General features: G+C 47.5%; 1 protein-coding gene and 1 long non-coding RNA gene across 2 annotated transcripts; both read right to left on the bottom strand.

The window, feature by feature from the left end:
- Nucleotides 1-1,289: 1,289 nt before the first annotated feature.
- Nucleotides 1,290-6,174, bottom strand: LOC309364527 (uncharacterized protein). Its single transcript, XM_081902016.1, has 2 exons — nucleotides 5,643-6,174; nucleotides 1,290-3,853 (listed from the first exon to the last, which is right to left on the bottom strand). Exon 2 carries the CDS (start codon nucleotides 3,582-3,584, stop codon nucleotides 1,545-1,547), a length of 2,040 nt encoding a protein of 679 aa, XP_081758142.1. The 5' UTR covers nucleotides 3,585-3,853; nucleotides 5,643-6,174; the 3' UTR covers nucleotides 1,290-1,544.
- Nucleotides 6,175-7,219: 1,045 nt separating this feature from the next.
- On the bottom strand, nucleotides 7,220-16,592 carry LOC309365299. The gene is made up of 4 exons (XR_014165982.1): nucleotides 15,915-16,592; nucleotides 10,868-11,246; nucleotides 8,432-8,545; nucleotides 7,220-7,515 (listed from the first exon to the last, which is right to left on the bottom strand). It is a non-coding gene; the product is annotated as an uncharacterized lncRNA (long non-coding RNA).
- Nucleotides 16,593-16,951: the final 359 nt, after the last annotated feature.

Here is a 16,951-nt window from a genome sequence, read left to right as displayed (position 1 = left end):
ATGCGTAATTCCTAAAAAATTCGGCAATTTGCGTCATTCTTGTTTTGCTAGCCAAGGGATGTTTGAGACCCTGTAGTCTTGCCCTCAACCAAGGGAAATAGATCTGGCTTCTAAGATTTCAGCAAGCACTTCCCGAAGTTTTCTTCAAAGCCATAAGGACTAGTAACTTGCACTTATTTTTCTATTTTAAAAAAATGTTTATTTGAGCAATAATATTCGTAAGCTGCCCACTAACATAGTTGCCCGGGCAGCTTCCAGTTACAATAAAACAAATCAAATATAGAGCAGAGAATAATACCAGCTTAACAACAAACAAAAAACTGAACCTCAGCAACACCCAAAATGTGAAAGCTGGATGCTTCTAGAGACTGATGGCATTTTTTTTATGTACTTCTCAGGAATTGTGGCATACACACAACCCCTGACTGTTAAACTGAATTTAAATCCAGGTGTTAAGAATAGCTTCTGTTCTGTATCAATGGACAGCAAAAGAAAGCTCAAATATTTGAAAGGGCATATTCTCAATTGGCCCCACCGTCATCAACCCCCCACCCCCAACGTAGATCTACTTTAGCAGAGAATATTCTGAAAGTGGATCTGTTCCAGAGCAGATCTGTGGGATTCCACACCAACACACCAATGACGCATTAAGTGGGGGACTATCGCAACTGTCCATCGCTTCCTTGCAGGCAGGATCTGACCATGGGGACTGGCCACCTCAACCAAATCTGCAAGTGGTTCTTTGATGAAACCCTCTTATGACTCGAACGGCTTCCCTCGCTTTCAGATGGTGGCCCAGAATTTGTGCCACTGGCCAGCCCAGGAGACCGACTGCACATGAACCTTCCAGATGGCAAAAGACCAGCAATTGCAAAATAGAATTATCAGAGCAGGATTTGCCCTGAAAATATCTCATTTCAGATCTGCAAGAACGGACTGTTGTAATAGTTTCCCATGCTGTTTGATGTAGCCAACCAAACCAAGCGTTCTCCGCGAACTTTCGCTTTTACCCCTACAATTAATTCCCCCGTGGGAATATTGCAAGCGTTAAAAAGTTTTTGTTCTGAAGTGCGGTACTGCAATGAAGTAAAACGAGAAAAGCGAAAGGTAACGGGGCGTACGTATTAAGAACGCAGAGCTCATGGATGAGGTCTGTGGGGTGAGGAACTGAAGATCACACTAACTGGCCACCAGGAAATTAGTGCTTTTCCCACGAGACTTGACTGCTAGAGGCCTGGTGTGTGTGTGTGCTGATCCTCCATATGCAAAATTTCCCGTAGATAAAAACGTAACATGCCCAAGTTCCTTTTATTGGTGTGCTAATTCTCTATGTACAGGAAGATCCTGCCCCCAAATTATGGAAAGTTCAACTATGTGAACACCGCACAGCAGTGTAAAATTGTACAGCCCAGAAAAAGCTCTATCACATGACCCAAAGGGAAGATAAAGCCTGTAGTGGTATATCCTGCATTGTTTCCTATGGCACCTAGCAGGAAATAATCCGCTGTGAGGTTTCTTCCTACCCTACCAAAGCACGAGTCTTTCTAGAGTTGCTCTCCGCTGTGACTTTTCTGGTGCCTGATCAGATTCGACCGGTCACCGAAACTCTTCCCGCAGTCCAAGCATTTGAACGGCTTCTCTCCCGTGTGGGTCCTCTCGTGCGCGAGCAAGTTGGCGCTCTGGTTGAACCCTTTCCCGCAGCTGGAGCACTTGTAGGGCTTCTCTCCGGTGTGGGTCCTCTCGTGTTTGATCAGGCTCGACTTGTAAGGGAAGCTTTTCCCACAGCTGGGGCATCCGTACGGCTTCTCCCCCGTGTGAGTTCTCTTGTGGACGGCGAGAGTCGTTTTGTTGGTGAAGGTTTTCCCACAGTGAGCGCACTTATACGGCCTCTCCCCCGTGTGCGTCCTCTCGTGAACGATGAGGTTCCGTCTCTCGTGGAAGCTTTTCCCGCACTCAGAACATTTATAGGGTTTCTCTTCCGCCTGGGCCCCTACGTATCTAGTCAGGGCTGAGTCGCCGCCGGAACTTTCCCCGCCGTCTGAGGACGGATTCGTTTTCTCCCCTTTGTGGGTCCTCTCGTGCCTGAGGAGATTCGACCTCTGAACGAAGCTTTTCCCGCAATCCGGGCAGGCGTGCGGCTTCTCCCCTGTGTGAGTTCTCTCGTGCTTAACCAGGCTCGATTTGCTGGTGAAGCCTTTCCCGCAACCCGAGCACCCGTACGGCTTTTCTCCAGTGTGAGTCCTCTCGTGCACGACGAGGCTCGACTTGTTCGTGAAGCTTTTCCCACAGGCGCGGCACCGGTAAGGTTTCTCTCCCGTGTGGGTCTTCTTGTGCTTCATGAGGTTGCGCCCGTCGTTGAAGCACCTCCCACAATCGGAGCACTTGTGGGGCTTTTCCCCCGTGTGGGTCCTCTGGTGCACAATGAAGTTGGATCTCTGGCCGAAGCTCTTCTCGCACTCCAAACACTGGTAAGGTTTCTTCCTGGTGTGGGCTCTCTCGTGGATGAGGAGCTTGTACTTCAAGTTGTAGGCCCGGCCACAGTAAGCGCACTTGTACAGGCTCTCTCCATTGTGAGTTCTCTCATGCGCAAGGCGCTTCAATTTCTGGATGACACTTTTCCCACAGGCCGAAAACCAATATGGCTTCCCTCCCGCTTGGGTCTTCTTGTGCCTAAGGAGGGCCGACCTATAGCTGAACCTTTTCCCGCAGTCGGAGCACACGTATGGCTTCTCTCCTCGATGGGCCCTCTCATGTCTGACCAGGCTCGATTTGTCAACGAATCTTTTCCCACAGGCAGAGCACGGGTACGGTTTCTCTCCCGTGTGGCTTCTTTCGTGGATGACGAGGCTCAAGTTGTGGTTGAACCTCTTCCCGCACTTTGAGCACTGAAAGGACTCTTCTTCCTTGTGCATTACCTCGTGGGCGTGAAGGTGCGACCTCTGAACGAAGCCTTTCCCGCACTCGGTGCATTTGTAAGGCTTCTCGCCCGTGTGGGTCCTCTCGTGGATGAGGAAGTTGGACCTCTGGATGAAGCCCTTTCCGCAGTGCGAGCACTTGTACGGCCTCTCCCCGGCCTCCATCTTCTCGTGCCTCAGAAGCGCCGACTTGTGGCGGAAATTCTTCCCGCACTCTGAGCATTTGTACGGCTTCTCTCCCGTGTGGGTCCTCTCGTGCCGGGTCAGGATCGACCTCTGGCTAAAGCTCCTCCCGCACTCGGCACACCGGTGCGGCTTCTCCCCCGTGTGGGTCTTCTTGTGTCGTACGAGGCTCGACCTCTGCGTGAAGCTCTTCTCACAGTCTGGGCACGGGTACACCTTCTCCCCCACGTGGCTCCTTTCGTGGACGACGAGGTTCAGGCTGTGGTTGAATCTCTTCCCGCACTTTGTGCACTGGTAGGGCTGCTCGGGCTTATGCGTCATCTCGTGTACCAGCAGGTGCCACCTCTGGACGAAGCTTTTCCCGCAGTCCGAGCACAGGTACGGTTTCTCGCCAGTGTGGATTCTCTCGTGGATGAGGAAGTTGGACCTCTGGATGAAGCCCTTTCCGCAGTGAGAGCATTCGTACGGCCTCTCCCCGGCCTCCATCTTCTCATGCCTGAGAAGCGCCGACTTGTGGCGGAAATTCTTCCCGCACTCTGAGCATTTGTACGGCTTCTCTCCCGTGTGGGTCCTCTCGTGCCGGGTCAGGATCGACCTCTGGCTGAAGCTCCTCCCGCACTCTGCGCATTCGTAGGGCTTCTCTCCCGTGTGCGTCTTCTCGTGTCGCACGAGGCTAGACCTCTGTGTGAAGCTTTTCCCGCAGTCTGAGCATTTATTCTCTTTCTCCTCCGTGCACCTTTTCCCATGGCCCTCTTCTGTCGGGATAAAGGGAAAGCAAACGAGTGAACAAGCAAGTTTGACCGGGAAGGGAAAATGTACAGTGTGTTATCTTAACAATGGGTATGAATCTACTTATGTTGTCATGCAAGTGGAATGCCTACTTGCTCAACAAATAAGATAGTTCAGTTGGCAGGGCAAAACACTCTTCATCTCAGGGTCATGAGTTCGAGTCTCACCTTGGGGAAAAGATTCCTCCATTCTGGGCCATTTGTCAAATTTTTAAAGACAACTATATGTACTTGGGCCCTGGATTCTTATTATAGCCTGGATAGCTCAGTTGGTTAGAGTGTGATGCTGATAACGCCAAGTTTGCAGGTTTGATTCCTGTATAGGGCAGCTGCATATTCCTGCATTGCAGGGGGTTGGACTAGATGATCCTCAAAGTCCCTTCCAACACTATTATTAATAATAATAATAATAATAATACAGTGGTACCTTGGAAGTCGAATGGAATCTGTTCCAGAAGTCCGTTTGACTTCCAAAACGTTTGGAAACCAAGGGGCAGCATCCGACTGGCTGCAGGAAGCTCCTGCAGCCAATTGGAAGCCACGGAAGTCATGTTGGACATTTGGGTTCCAAAGAACGTTTGCAAACCAGAGCACTCACTTCCGGGTTTGCAGCGTTTGGGAGCCAAAATGTTTGACTCGCAAGGTGTTTGGGATCCAAGGTACAACTGTATTATTATTATCCCTTTCCACAGATGGGTCTCAAGGCAATGTATAATAAAAACAACTTTTAAAAGTTAAAAGCAACACAAAGACAAACAGATATATTTATCCAAAACAAAGCAGACATCCAGGGCAGGGCCCCATTCATTCAACTGGGAAAACCCACTGGAACAGAAGTATCTTCAATTGTTTCCAGAAAGTGCAGATAGTAGTCATTAGTCATTACAGTGGTGACCCACAAGACGAACGCCTCGCAAGACGGAAAACCCGCTAGACGAAAGGGTTTTCCGTTTTGGAGGCGCTTTGCAAAACGAATTCCCCTATGGGGTTGCTTCGCAAGACGAAAAAAATCTTGCATCCCCCCGCGGGTTTTTTTCGCTTTTTTCGCCCTTTTCTTAAGCCGCTAAGCCGCTTATCAGCTGTTCCGCTGATAAGCCGCTTAACAGCTGATCGCTGGAAGCCGCTTGACAGCTGTAGCGCTAATCCGCTAAGCTGTCAATGGGCTTGCTTCGCAAGACGAAAAAACCGCTAGACGAAGAGAATCGCGGAACAGATTAATTTCGTCTTGCGAGGCACCACTGTAACTAGACAAGAAAACTATTCCACAGCGCCTGGAGGAGGATCACACTTTTTCTTCACTTCTGTTGTTTTTGGAGACACATGTACATAACTCCACACAAATACACTCCCTTCCAGCAAACACAGAAGTTGTGCGTGACAGCAAGGTGTAAATCAAGAGTGTAGCTGTACTTTGCGGATGGGGCGAGCATTATGAGAAAAGAGTAGAATTTTGTGAGTATCTGAGGGGCAGTTAATGTGCTGCTTATTATGAAGCCTCCCTGTGCCTGTAGTAGTCTTTGGTTCCAACAGTCACTACAGGCAGCTGTCGCTGGAGATTATCCTTCCACTTCGAAGCTTGCCCTGCATGTTGGGCGCAGAAAGAGCTGCTGCTGAAAATCAAGGCACAAATTCGATTTCGATTTTGCAAAAGCAGAATATCAGTAGATATTGTTGACCTGTCTGACAGTTATTTTAATAGGATCTTGGAAGAGTGCTTTTATTTAGGGATCCAGACTCAGCTAAATAAACCTCTCACCTGAGTGGGCAGGTGGGGATGTTTCGTTTTCCTCAGAGCCCTGGTGATACACCACCCAAAGCTCGTCATCTTCTTCCTTCTTGATTATCACAGCAGAAAACCCTGGTTGGTGGGGAAGACACTTGTTAGTATGTTGATTTCAGTACGGGACTTCCGATTTTCAAAGCACTCCCCCTGCATCATCTAGTTGCAATCTTTACAAACAGCCCAACAAGCCCATTTAACAGATGGGAAGACTGAGGCTGGGATACAAGTGGCTTGCCTAAAGGCCAGCTACTAAGTTGATGGCAGAGGTGAGATTTAAACCACGATTTCCCTTAACAGCCGCTGCGCCGTGCAAGTTGTCCTAAGTGCGGAATGATATCCTGACCCCCAACAATGGGTTTCCAGGAAGACCCCTTCACCTCTCCCCCAAATCCCAGGGCATCTCATGAATCGGATTATCCCATCCCTCACTCAAGATGGGACACAATATTGTGAAAATATTAACCATTGGGAAGCCAAAGAACCACAGAATCACGGCAACCATCCAAGAGCCTGAGAAGAAGAAGAGTTTGGATTTGATATCCCACTTTATCACTACCGAAGGAGTCTCAAAGCGGCTCACATTCTCCTTTCATTTCCTCCCCCACAACAAACACTCTGTGAGGTGAGTGGGGCTGAGAGACTTCAGAGAAGTGTGACCACTGGCCCAAGATCACCCAGCAGCTGCATGTGGAGGAGCGGGGAAGCGAACCCGGTTCACCAGATTACGAGACTATCGCTCTTAACCACTACACCACACTGGCTCTCTGAGAGCCACATTCGCTTGGGGGGTGACCTTTGGGGAAGGTGGGGCCTGAGATTGGTGGGTGGGGCCAAAGGCAAAAGTGGGTGGAGCAACAGGTGTTCTGTTTTAGGCTACATTCCAGCCAAGCAATATTCTGAGGTCTCCACAGCTACCCACACACATCTCTCCGTCCAGACTAACAAGAAGCGTTATCCCACACATTCCAGACAGGCAAAATGTGATGGCCTGGGAATCCGATTCAGAGGCTGAACCGGAGGAATCCCAGCCTGCATAGGAGTCCCCGCCTCCAGGGCCGGCTGAACTGGGGCAGGGCCTTGATTCTGAAGCGCCTGCACCTGTGCCGGATCCTCAGGAGCAGGCACCAGGTGAATCCACTCTGGCTCCAGAGGTGGTTGAGGACTCAGTGCCTACAGGTGAGTCTCCCCCTGGGCCCAGTAACCATTCAGCTTCTCCTGAACTGCAGAGGCGAAGGGCAGAGAGGCGAAGGGAACTGGTTTCTCCCAGGAGGAGTGCTCGCCTTAAGGCCAGGAGAGGCGGGTCTCCTGGGGGCCGGGGCCGCCCCTGGCCTCAGAAGATAAAGGCCAGTCAGCCCGGTCCCAGGTTGCGGGAGCAACGTCGTTAAAGAGCTGTTTCGGCCAGCATCCAGTCCTGTTCCTCCAGTATTCCTGTCCTTGCCCGGCTCCTCGCTTTGAACCCCGCTTCGCCCGTGGAGGACTGTCTGCCGTCCCTTGACTCGCCCCACGGTAACCTCCCCCTGGGACCAGCACAGAAAAGCACTTCTGCCTGGCCGGAGCGTGGCCTACTGTACAACGATAACAGTCACATCCACTGGTCCACCCACTTCCCCCTCTGTCCCTGCCCATCGCTGGCAGGTGGCCCCTCGAAGGCTCTCAATGAGGCAATGTGGCCCTCGGAGGTGAGAAAAGTTCCCTGCCCCTGAATTATAAAGGCAGGTTTAAGGCTGCTCCTCACCCGTTTCTCTTTCCTGGAGAGAGGAGTTCAGCGGATTCGCTCCTTGTTCCGATTTCTCCGGAAGCCACAGCTCCTCTTCCTGTTCCACCTTTATGATCACATCAGGAAACTCTGAAAAAGAGACATGTCCAGAGATTAAACATTTTAGGGATATGATCCATGAAGAGATTAAAAAAATTGATAAAGGTTTCATAGAACAAAAGGGCAGAAGCATACTTATTAGGAATTTTGGGTAAGGATATCCCCAAAGATAAAATCAACATATTTCTATACGCATCAACAGCACCGAGAATATTGGTAGCCAGCTAATGGAAAGGAAATACTATTCCAACAAAAAGACAATGGTTAAGTAAACTATGTGAGTATCTGGAGTTAATTGACGGACTTAATAAGGCACAAATCCAGAATTATGGTACAGAGACAATGGGATTGTCTAAATGAATATTTACACAAGTAGGGCTCAAATACGAAAGTTTCGTTGTGCTTGTGAAGAATATAACCTTGTGTAGAATATAAAGAATACAAAGAATTGATGGACTATGAAAGAACTTAAGGAAAGGAAGTGAACGAAGAACAGATGTAAAGGTGAACTAGAAATTAAGAGACGTGTGGTGAATGCGGTGGAAGTCTTTTATAATATTTTAATTAGGATTTTTATAATGTAATGTTTAAGTATAAATTTGGTATTATTGATGGATAGTAGTTTCTTCCCCTTTCTTTTTTCCCCTTTTCTTTTATCTTTCTTTTTTCTTTTCCTTTATCTGTTGTCTTTTTTCTTCTTTAGACTGCATTTGGTAAATATGTAGATGATTGTGCTTATATTGTTATGAATGGATTTTGTTTTGATTTTCCTTTTCTATTTACCTTGTAATATTTAATAAAACTAATAAAAATATTATAAATAAAGGAAACTCTGAAAAAGAAATATTAAAAGGGAATGAGGCCGAGAAGGTGGAGGGAGTCGATTTTGGGGTTTCGCTCCAGGACAAATGGTTTCTTTTCAATTAGCTTCTTTAAGCTCTCTCACCCTCTCCACCGTCCAACGGAATCTCCCTCTCCTTTTTGGCGGAAAGATCCGGAACCCATGGGTCTTCTCCAGGGTCAAGTCGAGAGAGCATGTCAGGTTCCGGAAGAGAAAAGGCTGAGGGGAAAGGAAAGAGGCAGACACACTCAGAAGCAACATTTTTTTGTGTTTATAGTCATGTTAGCTCATATTCAGACTGTTGGTATTTGGAGACACACATACCCAGAATTCTGCTTTTCCACATTTATAGCGGGTTTAAGGGTTCTGTCACCCTAGTGCAACAAATGCACTTTAAAAATCCCCCAGACTTTTTGCAGGTTGGAAAGTAGATGGGGGGAAACATTAAAAATGAGCGGTGGTGAACAACCAACAAGAAGATGTGTAATCGCTCCCCAAGCAAATCAGGATAAGTGCTGGGCAAATGTTCATTGTCTTATACAGTGGTACCTCGAGTTATGTACGCTTCAGGTTACATACGCTTCAGGTGACAGACTCCGCTAACCCAGAAATAGTACCTCGGGTTAAGAACTTTGCTTCAGGATGAGAACAGAAATTGTGCTCCGGCAGCACAGCAGCAGCAGGAGGCCCCATTCGCTAAAGTGGTGCTTCATGTTAAGAACAGTTTCAGGTTAAGAACGGACCTCAGGAACGAATTAAGTACTTAACCCGAGGTACCACTGTATCCTGTCTTTAAAAAAATAGCAACTCAATAATGACCAGGCATAGTCTAACCTCTGTGTTAAGTTTTGGGCAAGCAAATGAAGATAGAAGGTCAACGGGGGAAGGGGAAAGGGGGGGAGGGATTAATGGTTTGTTTTGTTCTTGCTTTTATTATGTATATTGTGTTTTTTTAATCTTGCATTTTTATGTTGTGAACTTCATCTATGGATGAAGGGCGGTATACAAATATATACGGTATATACACACACACACACACACACACACACACACACACACACACAGAATAGGAAGTTGGTACCTTCCAGATGTTCTTGAACTTCCATAAAAACATAAGAACAGCCTTGCTGGATCAGATCAACAGTTCGCACAGATACCAAATGATGCCTTTTTCTAATCATTGCACCTTTATTATTTTGTACCATTGTTTATTTTCGACAAGAAGATAAGGAGAGTCTCCTGTCATCGTGTCCAACCAGATGCTTGGGGGACGATGACAGAAAAACAGCCCTTTCCTCCACCAACCTTGCCATTTCCAGCAACTGATATTCCTGCTGGCTACCCCTAGCATGTAGGATTTTGAAGTGACCATACACTAAAGTTATTCCCCCCATAATTTCTTTAAACTTTATGTACTTGTTTTGGTTTCAGACTCCTGCTCAGATCAGTATATTATTAATATTTCCACCTCACCCCTCCTCCCAAAGGAGGCAATCTTTCCCTTGCCCCATGCAAGGGCTCACCTTATGCTCATTAATTCTATTATTATTATTATTATTATTATTATTATTATTATTATTATTATTATTATTATTTGCAACAACCCTGTAAGGTAGGCTGGCATTGTTATCGCCGTATGAATCATTTACCCAATTTATATCCCGTTCAAAACAAGAGCAGCCAAGGCGGCTTTCTGAAAGCTAAAAAAGCGATAGGAATATGAATTAAAACCGGAAGCCACGTTTGAAGACGACTGGAAAACGTTTATTGAATAGATGGGAAATAATTGCATACAGCTGAAAACACTGGCAGCATTAAGGATAAATTCAACAGTGTAAATAAGTTTCGATGACTGTAATAACTGAACACCGAATGGTTTCGTTTATGTAAAATATGCAAGGATTTATGTTATGCAAAATGAACCATGGAAAGAGAAGAAGGGAAATCGTTGATGTTTTAATGTTGTTTAAACTGCCCTGAGACCCCCCCCCACCCAGATATAGGGTGGCATATAAATTCTAACAACAACAACAGAGACTAAAGCTATGAGGCAGAAAGTAAGTCAGGCGTTTTCCCGAAAGACGGGGAAGGGGCAAGCAGTATATGCAAATACTGACACAATGATGGACAAATAAACAAGCGAATGGACAAACAAGTAAGTAAATAAATAAATAAATAAAACCCCAGTGTTATTTGGGGGACTGTGATTTTTGGAGCACCACCACACTTCTGATCTTCTCGGTGCACAATATCCACACCGCTTTTGTTTCCAGATTCACCGCATTTAGACGAGAGGCGCTTATCCTCCCGCTGCTGCTTCTCGATTTCTTTGTTTGCAGCAAATCTAAACGGAATAGGGGTAGTGGGGAAGGGGTGCGGGGCTCAGGGGCCTTTGCGAGGATGCACTGCAAAAGGAAGACCCTTTGATTTTGTGGGGGGAGAGGTTTGCTTTCCGCCCCCCCCCCACCTCATCTCTCCTACCTCTTCTTCTTTCTCTCTTCCCCTTTAAAATGCAGGTTCCCCCTCTTCTCTTTCACTCACCCGCTCCTTGCAGTCTTTGCATTGCAGCCTCTGCGAATCTTGCAAACCCCAAATTTCTGCAAGGCGGCGTTAAATCCCCCCAAATCCAGACAGGGGCGGGCGAGGGGGGGACACGCAGGAAGGAGGTTCGCTTTTTTCTTTTTTGCACTTCCCCATCTCTCATATCTTTATCTGATCCTCTCTAGGAACAGGCGCTCTCTCCGCTTAACCCCTTGTTGAGTCCATGGGGAGGGAACGGAGAGCAGCTGTCCGCAGAAACGCCGCGTCCAAGCAAGTCCAGCCGATTGCATCTCCGCCGGGCACTGGGTTCGAATCCCGTGCGCGCCGCAAATACTCTTGCGGTTGCGTAATCATGCGAGGAAGAAAGGGGCGGGGAAACCTGCGCATAATTTAAAATTAAAAGAAAATGTAAAAGAAAAGACTCGCAAAGTAGAGAAAGGGCAGAGAAGGAGGGGTCGGCTGGGAAGTGCATGAATGAGACTGAGGGTGTTCTCTGTGTTGTATTAATAATAATAATAATAATAATAATAATAATAATAATAATAATAATAATTACCTGCCTTTCAACTTGAGGTTCAAAGGCAGATTACAACAATCCGAAATACAGTTTAAAGACTTAAAAAATACTGTTATTTTACAAAAACCAGCACTATCTCAAGTGTTGAAAGGAAAGGCCAGGGTAAAGAGATGAGTCTTCAGAATTCACCAAAAGCTATATAATGAAGTATCCAACTGCATAATGGACACCTGCGATTTCCCCAAAGCTGATTGAAACCTTAAGCAAGCAAAATTCAAGGGCTAAAAGTCGGGGTGGTTCAGAGGAGAATGAACCTCAAGTCTCCCCATCTCTTTCTAAATCATAGAATTGTAGAGTTGGAAGGGATCACAAAGGCCCATCTAATGATTCAACCCCCTACAATGCAGGATTTTTTCCCCCCAACTCTCTGAGCTATCTCCAGATATATTTTTTTACTTTGCTTATAGGGTGGTTGGCTGCACTTCAAAGACTGCACTTCGTTCAGGCCTGCTGGGAATTTTAGCTCTTGGGGGTGGGGGTGGGGTAAACTACAGTTCCCAGAATTATTGGAGGGGAAACTACACCTTATGAGTTTTAGTGCTCACAGCCTTAATGGTGTTTTGCTGCAACACAGGACAGATGTTGCCCCCTCCAGATGTTGCAGGACTCTAGCTGCCACCAGCCCCAGCCAGAACGACCAATCATAAGAGATGCTGGGAGTTGTAGTTGGACACCATCAGGAGGGCCACAGGTTCCTCATTCCTGCTATCTTTCCACAAGGGCCAACATGGATGCCGAAATCCAGCATTGCCTGAGCTCTGCTAGTGCGGCTTTCTCCTGATTGAAGTGCAGAGTGTTTGAGGACCGGGACATTTGCAGGGAAACCAAAATGCTTTTTTACAAAGCTATTGTACTACCAATCTTACTTTATGCTTGTGAAACATGGACCACTTATAAACGCCATCTCCAACTCCTCGAAAGATTCCTTCAATGGTGTCTCTAAAATTTTTTACACATCACTTGGGAAGACAAGGCGAACTAATATCAGTGTACTGAAAGAAGCAAAGATCACCAGTGTTGAAGCAATGATTCTTCAACATCAACTTCAATGGACTGGTCGTGTTGTGCAGATGCCTGATGATCGTCTTCCAAAGCAACTACTCTATTCCGAACTTAAAAAAATGGAAAGCGTAATGCTAGTGGTCTATAAAAGAGGTTTAAAGACTGTCTCAAGGCAAATCTAAAAAAAATGTAGTATAAACACTGACAACTGGGAAACACTGGCCTGTGGGCGCTCCAATTGGAGAACAGCCTTTACCAAAGGTGTCATGGGCTTTGAAGACACTCGAACTCAGGACGCAAGGGAGAAACGTGCTAAGAGGAAAGCACGCTTTGCAAATCCACACCGTGATCAACTCCCACCTGGAAACCAATGTCCCCACTGTGGAAGGACGTGTGGATCCAGAACTGGCCTCCACAGTCACTTACGGACTCATTGTTAAAACCGTGCATGGAAGACAATCTTACTCGGCTACGAGTGATCACCAAAGAAGAAGAAAGAAGATTTCTGCTATAGCATAAAACATAGCATAAAACATAGCATAAAACTCATAGCCCAACCCCCTGCAATCTCCAGTCTGAAGATGGCTGTCCTATCTCTGCTCAGTCTCCTCTTCCCCATGCTAAACATTCCCAGCTCCTTCAAGCTCTCTTTATAAGGCTTGGTTTCCAAACCCTTGATCATCTTGGTTGCCCTCTTCTGCACACGTTCCAGCTTAACATCCGTCTTAAATTGTGGTGCCCGGAATTGGACACAGTATTCCAGGTGTGGCCTGACCAAGGCAGAATAGAGTGGAACTATTACTTCCCTTGATCTGAACATTATACTTCTGTTGATGCAGCCTAGAATAGCATTAGCTTTTTTCTGCTGCTGCATCACACTGTTGACTCACGTTAAGTTTGTGGTCCACCCAGACCCCTAGATCCTTTTCATATGTACTGCTAGGAAGCCAGGTGCCCCCCATCCTATATTTGTGCATCTGGTTGTTCTAGCCTAAGTGCAGAACCTTACATTAGTCCCTGTTGAACTTCATTTTGTTAATTTATTTCTTTTAATCCTTCCAGTCCAGTAGCACCTTAGAGACCAACCAAGTTTGTTATTGGTATGAGCTTTCGTGTGCATGCACACTTCTTCAGATACCAGGAGAAAGTGTGACATAGTTTCCTTGCATATTCGGTAGGATAAGTGGATTGTAGAGGGTTCTTAATTCTAAGACCCTTAGGTATAATGTCCAGCATTAATACAAGAAAGGTAAAGGGACCCCTGACCATTAGGTCCAGTCATGACCGACTCTGAGGTTGTGGCGCTCATCTCGCTTTATTGGCCGAGGGAGCCGGCGTTTGTCCGCAGACAGCTTCCAGGTCATGTGGCCAGCATGAATAAGCTGCTTCTGGCGAACCAGAGCAGCACACGGAAATGCCGTTTACCTTCCCGCCGGAGCAGTACCTATTTATCTACTTGCATTTTGACGTGCTTTCGAACTGCTAGGTGGGCAGGAGCAGGGACTGAGCATCGGGAGCTCACCCCGTCGTAGGGATTCGAACCTCCAACCTTATTGGCAAATCCTAGGCTCTGTGGTTTAACCCAAAGCGCCATCTGCTTCCCTGCTTGTAAGCGTACAATGGGATAAAGATTCGGACTTGGAAGGCATAGGAATAACCTTCAGGGAGTGAGCCTCTGATTCGGCTGCACTTCGAATCAGGTGTGGGAAATCTTTAGTCTTTCCATCAACCCCAGCAAGCATGGGCAATGGGAGTTTGGTTCACCAACACCGTGGCAGGCGATGCGGTCCTCACATCTGCTCCACGTGTCTTGTTTTGATGGGTATATAAGGTATACCAGTTGGACTGGTCATGTTGTGCGGATGCCTGATGATCGTCACAGGCTTTGATGACTAAGCAGTATGTAAAGGTAAAGGTAAAGGGACCCCTGACCATTAGGTCCAGTCGTGGCCGACTCTGAGGTTGCGGCGCTCATCTCGCTTTACTGGCCGAGGGAGCCGGTGTACAGCTTCCGGGTCATGTGGCCAGCAGGACTAAGCCGCTTCCGGCAAACCAGAGCAGCGCACGGAAACACCATTTACCTTCCCGCTGGAGCGGCACCTACCGTATTTTTCACTCTATAAGACGCACCAGACCACAAGACACACCTAGTTTTTGGAGGAGGAAAACAAGAGAAAAAAAATTCTGAATCTCAGAAGCCAGAACAGGAAGAGGGATTGTTGCGCAGTGAAAGCAGCAATCCCGCTTGCTGTTCTGGCTTCTGTGATAGCTGCGCAGCCTGTATTTGCTTCATAAGACGCACACACATTTCCCCTTACTTTTTAGGAGGGAAAAAGTGAGTCTTATAGAGCAAAAAATACGGTATTTATCTACTTGCACTTTGACATGCTTTTGAATTGCTAGGTTGGCAGGAGCAGGGACCGAGCAACAGGAGCTCACCCCATCGCAGGGATTCGAACCACCAACCTCCTGATCAGCAAGTCCTAGGCTCAGTGGTTTAACCCACAGCGCCACCTGTGTCCCCCTGTTAATACAATAGCCAGGAATAAAAATGGAGGCTGTGCATGCAGCACTATCAGTTCCAGGAGGGCAGCTCAAAGGAATCAGAAACCCTCATGTCATCCAAGATGGGGCCGCGAAGGAGTTCCTTTCTCAACCAGCTCTCCCCCCAGTTAAGGAGGAGGCAGAGGAGAAAGTGTCGCAGCACTGGGAAGCCCAGTGGCAATTTCTTCTCCCCAGGGCTGTGGCATCTCCTCATTCAGGAAGAGAAGTCCCTCGGCTGCCCGCATGCGTAGCAGTAGCTCCTGAAGCACTGCTTCCCCACTGTGGCATAGCGTGGGGGGTGCAGGGGGGGCCGGCCGCACCGGGCGCAACATCTGGGGGTTAGGGGGCGCAAATCCATGGGTTAGAGGGCGCAAATCCACGGGTTAGGGGGCGCAAATTACTTGCCTTGCCCTGGGTGCTGACAACCCACGCTACGCCACTGCTTCCACACATCCAAAGCAGCGTCGCCCTGGTCCAGAAACTCTTCCTTTATTTCCACAGAAGATGAGGGCAGCTGGGCCAGTTGGGCTTCTCCCAAAGGATTCTGGGAAGTGGTTTATTAAGGGAGCTGAGAGTTGTGAGGAGATATCTATCCCCCTCACTGAGCTACGATTCCCAGTGTGACTTGACAAGCAAACGCTTTCCCCAGGGAACTCTGGGAATTGTAGCTCTCACTTTTAACCACTGTTCATATTTTATTGAACCATTCTTAAGGTTGCCATATGCCCGGGAATTTTCTTTTAAAAAGCTCAACAATTTGTTTTTGCCCTGATTTTCACTTCTTGAAATATGGCAACCCTAACCCTTCTATCTTGGAAGCACTGTTTTTATTATTATTTTAAAGTCTTCCATTAGGCAGAAACTACTTAAAAGTCTACTACAAATTCCATTTTGTTTGCATGTCTCTTATATTGGCACTGGTACCTTTTGAAGAGATGGTGGAGAATTCCTTCAAGACAGAACGGCCTACACCAGATGCCGCTGTAGAGTTTGATTCTTCCATGGAAACCACACAGGAGGATGTTGGGGAAGCCAGGTTGCTAGGTAGCAACTCTTTGGCCCTGAATTGTTGGACGGCACTCATCTGCTAGAGTAGGTGTAGCCAGGGCCGGCCCTCCCATGAGGCAATATGAGGCAGCCACCTCAGGCGACAGCATCTACAGTGGCAGCAGATCTGCCTTCCAAGAAATACATCATCTGCTGCTGCTGTCATTGTGGCAGCAATGGCTGCAGCGCACTCCTTAAAGGCCAGTCCTGCTGCCTCCTCAACATCTCCTCCCCGCACGGCGCCTCTACAGCGACCTCTTGGAGAATAGGAGGCACTGCTGGTCTCCTCCCTGATGGATTCTTGCTGATGTAGATCGTCACTCCCTGCCCCCAGCTTGTTCCTGAGGTAGATCCTCACTCTTCCTTACAGAGACCCCCTGCATAGGTTTCTCCCTATTAACGTTTAGCGATCTTCCTCTGTCCGTTTCACTTCAGACAGATGTCACGGACACAACACTGTCCTCCCCGGGATCCTGAGAAGCCTCTCTCAGCAGCCATTCTCCTTCTCACACAGAGAGAGAACAGAAAAGCCGTTAAAAATGACAGTTACTGGAATAACAGAATGCCCGTTGCTGGATGGATGAAAGGGTGCCGTTAGGGCATGGCGGATGCCCAGTCCCAAAAGATACCACTCAAACGTGCCTGACGTGAACTGCGGTCCGTTGTCAGAGACAAGGACATCAGGACACCCTCAGCTGGCCTGCTTTTATAGGCAGCCGGCGGTCAACATTGTAACAACAACAGCCCAGAGTTCCCGCCTAAAATAACTGACGCGGACCTGAGTGAAAACTATCTACAGACCTGAGTGAAAACTATATACAGTATCCCCCTGTTGGCCCAGGGTGAAACTACACTACATAACAGTAAACATTCCCATTTCAGGGAATTAAATCATTATCTTTAACAAGGGATGG

The sequence above is a fragment of the Podarcis melisellensis genome (assembly GCF_964234715.1).
Source record: "Podarcis melisellensis genome assembly, chromosome: 2".
In the NCBI taxonomy this organism is placed as follows: Eukaryota; Metazoa; Chordata; class Lepidosauria; order Squamata; family Lacertidae; genus Podarcis; species Podarcis melisellensis.
Note: the sequence above shows the minus strand (reverse complement) of the source record. Positions and strands in the feature narration are given on the sequence as shown.

Coding starts and splice junctions, on each gene's coding strand:
- LOC309364527 (XM_081902016.1), bottom strand. CDS start 3,584: ATGGAGGCCGGGGAGAGGCCGTACGAATGCTCTCACTGCGGAAAGGGC.